Raw genomic sequence first — 9,277 nt, forward strand, 5'->3', positions numbered from 1 at the left:
TTTAAAATACACTATTAAATAGTGCAGGGGGTAAAAGGTCCTCCATAAAGTTTGATATCGTAACAACAATTTCGGTCAAAGTTGGAGTATTTTTCAAACCCTTTTCCTTAAAACTTTAGGGTTTAACATTTAGGTTTTTATTATTGAGCTTATTATACTTTAAAAATTATGGACTTATATTTATTATTGTTTTAATTTTATTGAAATCTTTGCATACAAATTAATGTATCGTACTAAAATAATAAATTCAAATGAACTCGATTCCGAAAGACTATATTCGTGTACACTATTATTCAAGACAATTTGAACGTGAAAAATCCTCAAGTCTATCCTACAAGACATATTAAAAAGTTTTCTATACTTCTCTACTTTTTGTTGATGTGGATATTATAATTTTGACAATAATTTATCCATTTTTTTTGTTTGATCACGGGGTGATAGATTTCTTATTTCGAATTTTGATGAAATTAATTATCGAATAGATTATTTTGATAATGTTTTTTTTTTTTTTTGTAATTGAGTTGTTCTTTAAATTTTATTTGTTTAAGTATGTATTGATCGTATTAATTGATGAGCTTTCAATTGAATGTATTGTTATAAATACTTTTTTTGTTCGAACAAAATTATAAAATTAGGTTATGTTTTTGTTGAACAATGTCACTTTCAAGTAATTAAGAAATTAATTATTATCTTTATTCTAGATATACTAAGGATAAATGGAGATGTCATGATCATTAGAAATTAATTCAACAAAATTATAAGAAGCAAATCATTAATTGCTGCCAATATTAGTGGAGGAAATTAATCACCGTTCTAGTTTTTATTTTTGTCATTAAAAGACACCTTCATATCTACTTATTTGCTTAATTTTATGTATTTATTATTTGTTAGTTATTTTATTAGTTCAAAGAAAAAATGTTATTCTTATTAATATTGTCTGAATTTAGTTGCTTAGTAATATTAATTATTGGAATGGGAAGCTAGTAGGCAAGCACACAGAGCGTATCAGTCAGCTTTGAGCTGTTGAGTGACGATTGCTTCATCTCTTAAGAAAGGACCTGAAGAGTATGCCTTATATTAAAAGGGTATTCTCTTTTCTAATGTATGTTATATTAGTGTCCTATTATTTAAGAAGTGATTCAAAATTAAGTTCACGTAATAATACTCGCTAAAAAAAGGATAAAAGGAGATGTCATGATATTAAAAATTTAATTAAGTTCTTGAACATTAATCAAAATAATAAAGCCAACATCAAAAAGGACGAGAGAAGAGCCGGGGGAAGATCTAGAATTTCAATTACAGATTCACGTGAACCCAATAATTTTTGTTCAGATCTTGTATAGATTAAGAAATTTGCTAAATAGTTATGAATATTTGGCTTTGTATGAAGCCGTCTATTATAGAATTAAGTTGAGATCATGGTAAAAACGCATAAATTTCAAATTCTTATCGCAATCGGAAAAAAAAGTATCATTTGGAAAAATTAATGACGTTATATTGAAACCAATATATTCAGGCAGTTCAATCTCAACTAATTAAATCACTTGCATTGTACGAGTTTACCACATTAATTAAGTAGACGTGATTCTTTTAAATGATATCTCCCTTTAATTAATTATACAATACAATACTCCCAACGTCGAAAAATATGTAGTATCTTAGAAAAAATATTGTCCTATACTCCATTTTTAAAATAGTGTTTATTTTTCAAAAGATATTATTAAATAAGAATAATTTAATAAATATACATTATATTTATGGAAAATGGTCTAATATATGTCTTAACTTTGTCATTTAGAGTTGATATACCTTTCGTTATAAAAAATAGTTCTTATATATACCCTCAGTGGCGGAACCAGAATTTTCATTAAGGGGGTTCAAAATTTGAAGAAATAGACACAAGAAGTGGCCGAAGGGGGTTTGACAACTTCTATATATACCTGAAAATTTATTTTAACCATATATAAATAATATAATTTTCCGCCGAAGAGGGTTCGGATGAACCTTCTAATTATAAAGTGGCACTGTATACCCTACCGTTGTACAAATGACTCACAAATCAATTCCTTAATATCTTACTATTAATTTTATTAATTAACGTGATTTTTGCTACGATAATAATTTACAAAGAGGGAGTAAAATTTAAAAGGGAAAAAAATAATATCTCTCCACATATCTCCAACAACCCCAACCAATTTTTCCTTCTCATTAAGAAGAAAAGACAAATTATTTTTATGTCACAACCATATAATAAATGCTAAATATGCACCACAAAAAAAATTACTTTAATTGCACTATAAAAAATAATTTTTTTACATTTTTTTTTTTTAAAAAAAAAGGACCACATGTGTCCTCTCCATAAAAGTATAATCATGTTCACGGGTAAAGCAAGGATCATTACAAATTACATTAATTATATATGATTAATTGAATTTAGTTCAGAATATTTAATATTTTAAAAGAAAAAAAGGTCATTTTTTCCCCAAAGCTAATGTTAATCCTCCAATTAGTTGAGTGATTATCAAATACAATGTTTAACGGGCGATAAAGATAATTTACATAAATAATGTTTGTTATAACAAAAATTATTAAATGTCATTATTAACTCACCATTATTAGATATTCATGAAATTATTTTCACCGTTTTAAATTATCTGTTGTGTTTCTCTTTGATATATTTATGAAGAAAACACTAATTAGGAGGTAGTTTGGAAGTTTTTACTATTTAAATCTCATTTGTCTTAATTAAAATATAACCTACGCTCATTACTCGGTTATCAACTTTCTCAAAATAAACGGAGGTTTGTTGTTAACTGTTCACGAAAACATCTAACATATGCTATAGTTAAGCCTTTTTGGTCTTTTATCAAATTTTTAGCGTTGACCTAGAGAAAAATGAGGTTGATGGTATTGGCTAAAAATTGGGGGGCTTAAGGTATGCTTACTTCGACATTTTCATTCCTTCATATTGTACTTCTGGATCAATCCATCCTACATGGAAAAGGAAAGGATCCGTCAAACTGCGAACCACTTTGTTGAGCAGAATATTCAAGCATTTTAGAAAAAGGATGGAAACTTGTCAACTAATTGTGAAAGCACCCTTTGTTACTATTGGACAAATTTTTTCTTTAGTTTCTTCTTGTTATTTGTCATAACACTCATTCTAGAACGAGTTGGAAGAAGACATTCCTAATTCTTATCCGGATTATGTTATTGAGGTGGTTGTTGTCTTCAAGAATAATTACTACAAAGGATAAAATGAAGGGAAAACTTATCTTAAACTTCTAAGATAACAAATACTTCCTTTGTTTCATATAAGTTGCATGTTTTTTCATCTACACGCCTTAAGCAATCATAAATAAGAAGAATAATTTTACTAATTTAACCTTTAAAAACTTTCTTGGACCTTTACAATCTTGTTTACACTTTCAAAAAGAATTAATTGTGAAGATAAAAATGAAAAATGTAATTAATTTTATCTTAATTTTGTAAATTGACAAGTAATACGAAAAATGTTTCTTAATAAGATGAACTTTTAATATAAGATACAAAGAATAATTTAGAAATAGATATTTTTAAAAATTTGTGGCAGGTCAGACATAACTATACACTATACAGTACAACCTACACTAGAAATTATATCACACCAACTAAATATTAAATATGTTTTCGAATTATTTACACTATGTTTGGATCATTGTTACCCATTGTTTCATAATGTATTGTATTGTATTGTATTGTATTGGATTGGATTGTATGATAGATACAATGTTTGGCTAGACTGTATTGTTTGTTGTTGTTTAAGGAGTAACATTTTTATTGTTTGGTTTGATTGTATCGTACTGTATTGTAATTTATAAATTTGCTAAAATATCCTTAAACATTCTAGTGTAGGAGGTTTGACTAGAATTAAATAATATATGGTAAAGGGTAAAATAATATTATAAAAATATTAAGTAAGGATATAATTGAAAAAATAAATTAAGTAACAATGGAAACACACCAAATTGGTTGTGTCCATAAAATGTGGGTTTTCATTGTTATGTAACAACGAAGTTTAATAATACAATACAATACATTTTAAGTAACAATCAAAACAAACATTGTAGGTATGATAACGATACAGTATAATATAATAAGTAACAATGATCCAAACACAGTGTTAAAGATTATGTTTGCCATTTATTGATATTAATTAATTAATTACTAACTCCTAACTAGGTTAGTACTCCCACTTTGACTATTCAACCTATTATGTTTTTAAAATATATATATATTTTCCTAGTATAATCTACTTGCTAAAAGAAAATTAACCATTGTTATATGGTCCAAAATATGAATTGAATGTATTTAAACGATGTACAAATACTTTTATAATGATTATGTTTTGTGTTACATAAAAATATTTACATTCATACTTCTTCCGAGACATGCATAATGTTTAGTAGATACTTGTACAGATTACAATTTAGAAATATGATCGGATGAATAAGATTTCTTTACACTTGATAAAAAAAATTGAGTTTAAGCCTGAAGAATAAAAAAAATCCAAGTCAGGAGCACTTTCTCCTTAATTGGGCATTTGGATACTGAGCGATGTGAATATAGATTAATCAGACCAATAAATTATAGATACCAGATGATTTGACAAAAAACAATCTTTATGCGTAAAAGAGGCATACATCCTACTTATGAGTTCATCAGAGTTTAGTAGTTTTAGCCTAGATCTTATATTTGTATTAAAAAATTTACTACATATCCTTAAATATTTATCTGTGAACTCAATTATTATTGTATTCTTTTTGTTTAATAATTGTGGTGTCCGAAACAACTCAACTAATTCCACATAATACCTATCATCTTTCACCAGCAACAGGTACCAGGTAACTCTATCAACCTGGTACCTGCTGTATATTAACTTTGTACAAGTTAATACTGTTGTATATTAACTTGAACCCGCTTTTAGGAACTCATAACTTCAAATTATGAATCTGCCTCTGCCCGCAAAATAAAGTTATACTATAAAATTTTGAAAAGAGGATTAAACTGTCCTGATGTAACATAAGAAACTAGAACTAGAGAAAACTAAACCCAAGATGTTTACCAAGTACTTGCTATTATACACAACTTTGCTAACTCTGTGATGCATTAAAAGAAAAAGATATTCAATGAAATAGCTAATGAAAATGATAAATGATGTGTCTCAATCACAGCCTCTAATTCAGCTGAGAAAAGGGATAGGAGCTTAAAAGTACAGGACTGTTGGGTGATCAAATCAACAACAACATATCGAGTATAATCCCACAAGTAGGGTCTGGGGATGGTTGTGTGTACGTAACATTGCCCCTATCTTCTATCTTTGTAAAGGTAGAAAGATTGTTCCTGATAGACCTCAGCTCAAGTGAAGCATATCAAAAACAAGTACGAAAAGGAAATAGAGTAGTAAAAAAGTCATGCTAAAAGTAGGTGCTCAGATGAACCTGGAGCATAAATTGTTCAAGCAATAACATCAAAAGTATTGACATGAAAATGTTGTTGTTTCTATATGGGAAGAAAAATGGATCTCTATTCAATTCAAATAACTATATAAATGTTTTTTTTCAACATAAACATAATATATCTGTACTTGCTTTGTTATTAAGCTTGTTCATTTATTGCAAGCGCAGTCGAATACAGTAAAAGGACATACTTCTGCTTAAATTGAGGCTTCTATTCATGGTTGTTGTTGGTTCTTGTAGGTAGTTGTTGCTCTTCAATTGAATTTAGCAAATGTCCTTTACTGCTTGAACATCATTTTGTATTGTTGTACCCCGACCTTGTTCCTTACTAGAGCTGCAACTTTCCGTGTTTGATGTATGACGAGCTTTTCAGTTCTCTGTTCCGCCTTACTCATGATTCAAAATCTGTGACAAGGGAAATGGGCAACAAATTAGGTGTGCAGATTCCTTACGAAACCATTGTAGGAAATAAATGAGAAATACATAACTCGCTGAAGAAACACACCATAACAAAAAAATGACTACTGTGCGAGAAGCCTGTCCACTTAGTTTAGTTTGTTCAATTGCATACTGAATGATGAAGAAAACCAGCGAACCACAAGGCATAGACACTGTCAATTGGATTCTTTACTTAGGGTAGGGGAACTACTCTTAGGAGAAACTAATGCACCAGCTTCATAGTATTACATGTCGTGACCAGCAGTATCCTTGTTATATTCAGTCGCATACTTCTCAAGATATAAAAATCCATTATACGCTTAAAAGTTCATGGCTGTTACAAGCAGAAACCATACAAAAGCAAAAGCAAATGCAATACTGTCTGTTTTGAATGCTTACCAATTTCAAGAAATTTATGAAACACCTATCCGAGAAGGTTCTCAAGAATTTTTCCAGCATCACATATGCAGTTAAAAGTGTTGGAAGTTATTAACACTAATGAGAATTACCTCACGTTCAAATGTCAGGTTCAAGTAATCCATTTCTTATCTACAACTTAGGTGGACTTGAGCTTCTTCTGATGTCTGAGTTCAGAACAACATTCTTCTAAATGAAGAATATGTAAGTTGGCAATGATCCCTTAATTCAACTAACAAGAATTAACAGTTATGAATCCTAATGCTGCATCGATCTTCTACTTTGAACCGTCAATAAAGCACTACTGGTAATACTAGTGAACACCAGGATCCTACATCAGACAACAGTAACTAGATAAATTTATCAGCTAATACCAGGTCAGTGTAATGTTTTCACATTAACTTGATGTATTATTAGTACCTTGTTTGGTACACTTTTCTAACTTATGCATAACTAATGCTTGTATTAATAATACACTCTATTGTGTATTGAAGAGTGTATTACTAATACCATCTATTTCTATGCATTAGTAATGCAATGGGTTCTAATGCATGCATTAACATTATTAAAGACACAATTGCCCTCAAAAACTCTTTTTACATCCTTTCCATTATATTTGTTGAGGGTATTTTTGTAAACAAATATTTTTTCTAAAAAAACTATGTAATGCATAATATTTTTAGTACACCAAACCAAACATTGCATAAAAAAAATCTTATCATAACTAATGCCAGCATAACTAATACAAGCGTTACTAATGCAAGCATTACTAATACACTATATTTTGCATTATTCTTATACACTCTACCAAACGACCCCTAAGAACATTACTTAGATGACAGCTTTCTCACTTTTGAAATCTGAGCCAGCAATCATACTTCTTAGTCTGTTATAACATTTTACTTTTATAAAAGAAATCAAATGAAAAGAACATAAAAAAGTTTTAGCCAAAGAGTTAAAAGCTGAGAAGTACTAAAATAAGAAGACATAGACATGACAGTAGTTCCCAGATTCTTACTCGTCGGACCTAATTCATGAAAGTTTTGGAGGCGATTAGGCACAAGGTTAATTTTCTCCCTTTTTTCATTTAGTACGTTGCATAGCTGCTGGGGCTCAATCTGCATCAATTCCTTTGCACTCATTTTGATCTGAGAATTCTGAGCTAACAACTTTCTGCATTGTAAACCTCCACGTTAGGAAAGCATTCTGAGGATGGTGGAATCACCAGTTCATATCTCCTTCTTATAAGAATGAAGCTGAAGACAATAATCAGTTGCTGCATCAATCATGTCCTGAATAAAGTACAGCGTAAAAATGATTGCTCAGAAGTCCAAAGTGGAGAACTTCATTGTCAGAGAATTAACGGTGCATCATAAAGTAAGAAAGATTCAAAAGTACCTGAACGAGAGTCCAGCTTCCACCACGCATGAGCATCTTCCTTCGAGATGGAAGCATCAACATCCTCTTTATCATCTTCCCCAGAAAAGATTCCATCAGAATCATCACTCTCAACTTCAGAGTAATACAACTTTTTCTCTACCTCAGGATCATATGTCCACTCCAATCTTTTCAAAACATCTCGGTCCTTCCATCGTCCAACAACAGAGACAGCTTCTTTCTTGGCCTTTCCCATCATAATCTCTTGCCACGAGAAAGCAGCATCCGCTGTCCTCTTAAGAGCCCCATCATTACTATCACCAACAACCACTGTCTTCAAACACCTCAACCGTGCCTCCTTCAACACTTCCACAAAATCAGAATCATCAGACACAAGAACCACATAATCCACCATCCTCTTATCCATTACATCAACCAAATGATTCCTCAATGCAACATCAGCAGCCTGTGGCTTATCCGAGACAGTCCTAACCCAAAAACCTGCCCGTTTCAAATCATCCGCCAAACCATACCCAACTTTCGGGGTCAAAACATCCCTAACAGCACCCTTATACTTATCCATCTTCATTGCATACTTAGCCACCAACTTCACCCTCATTTTACCTCTAGCAGACTCAATCTGATTCAACCTTTTCGTCTGCTCACGTTCGTGAATTTGCTTAAAATGATTCACAAGCTTCTCATTAGTATAAAATCTCCTCCCACACACTCTACATATATAAGGATCCTCAACCTTAACAACCCCACTTTTCTCCAACAAATTCAATGTTTTCCGCTCTTTCCTTTGCTGCCTAACTAAAGGAGGAACATAACTAAAGGCGTGTCGATTAGCATAAGCTACTGTAAATCTCACAACCCCAAATTGTCCAGCTGCCTTTTTGAGCTTAGTGGCAGCATCAAATGGTGGAAATGACTTAGGTGGTTTGTTATCTAAATCCCAGAAAATTCCAACACTAGCTCTAATTGGTGAGTCTAAAGAACCAAAACCCAGATGGGATTTGGATTCAAAGTGACAAAATCTTTTATAGGAACAAATAGCATGTATAAAGGAGCTTACTTTGACACAGTTCATCATTCTTTTAGGAAAAAAATCGAAATTGAGAGTTTCTTGATGGTATAGAGGCAAAAAGATTACAAACCCAGTTTAGTAAATTCAAATAAATCCACAAAATATCATCGGAAAAAGAATGGGTTTAGGTTTCCGGTACCTAAAATGCTTGATTTCGCCGGAGACGATGGCTCTGCTCCCAAGAAACTTGGGACTCCATCATCCGTGTAGTATCTGTTTTCCCTAATTCGGAAAGGCTAATTTTACTAATTTACCCTTTAATAATATTTTTGAATTTTTATAAAATTGGTTACACTTTAAAAGAATTAATTATAAAAATAAAATAGAAAAATATTAATTGATTTTGTCTTAATTTAATAAATTAACGAATAATTTCAGATAATTAATTTTAATAATATAGACAACTTATATGAAACGAAAGGAAAAAATATCTCAAAATGGTCCTTTCATCTTTATG

General features: G+C 30.8%; 1 protein-coding gene across 3 annotated transcripts; it reads right to left on the reverse strand.

The window, feature by feature from the left end:
• Positions 1-5,516: 5,516 nt before the first annotated feature.
• Positions 5,517-9,042, reverse strand: LOC102600262 (uncharacterized). 3 transcript variants are annotated; one of them, XM_015310260.1, is made up of 3 exons: positions 7,752-9,042; positions 7,381-7,609; positions 5,517-5,903 (listed from the first exon to the last, which is right to left on the reverse strand). In XM_015310260.1, exons 1-2 carry the CDS (start codon positions 8,824-8,826, stop codon positions 7,596-7,598), a joined length of 1,089 nt encoding a protein of 362 aa, XP_015165746.1. In that variant the 5' UTR covers positions 8,827-9,042; the 3' UTR covers positions 5,517-5,903; positions 7,381-7,595. The 3 variants fall into 3 exon arrangements, with proteins under 3 accessions (XP_015165746.1, XP_015165745.1, XP_006350944.1); XM_015310259.1 differs by having other exon boundaries at positions 7,372-7,609; XM_006350882.2 differs by having other exon boundaries at positions 7,372-7,645.
• Between the last annotated feature and the right edge of the window lie 235 nt (positions 9,043-9,277).

Source organism: Solanum tuberosum, unplaced genomic scaffold (genome assembly GCF_000226075.1).
Source record: "Solanum tuberosum cultivar DM 1-3 516 R44 unplaced genomic scaffold, SolTub_3.0 scf00131, whole genome shotgun sequence".
Classification (NCBI taxonomy): Eukaryota; Viridiplantae; Streptophyta; class Magnoliopsida; order Solanales; family Solanaceae; genus Solanum; species Solanum tuberosum.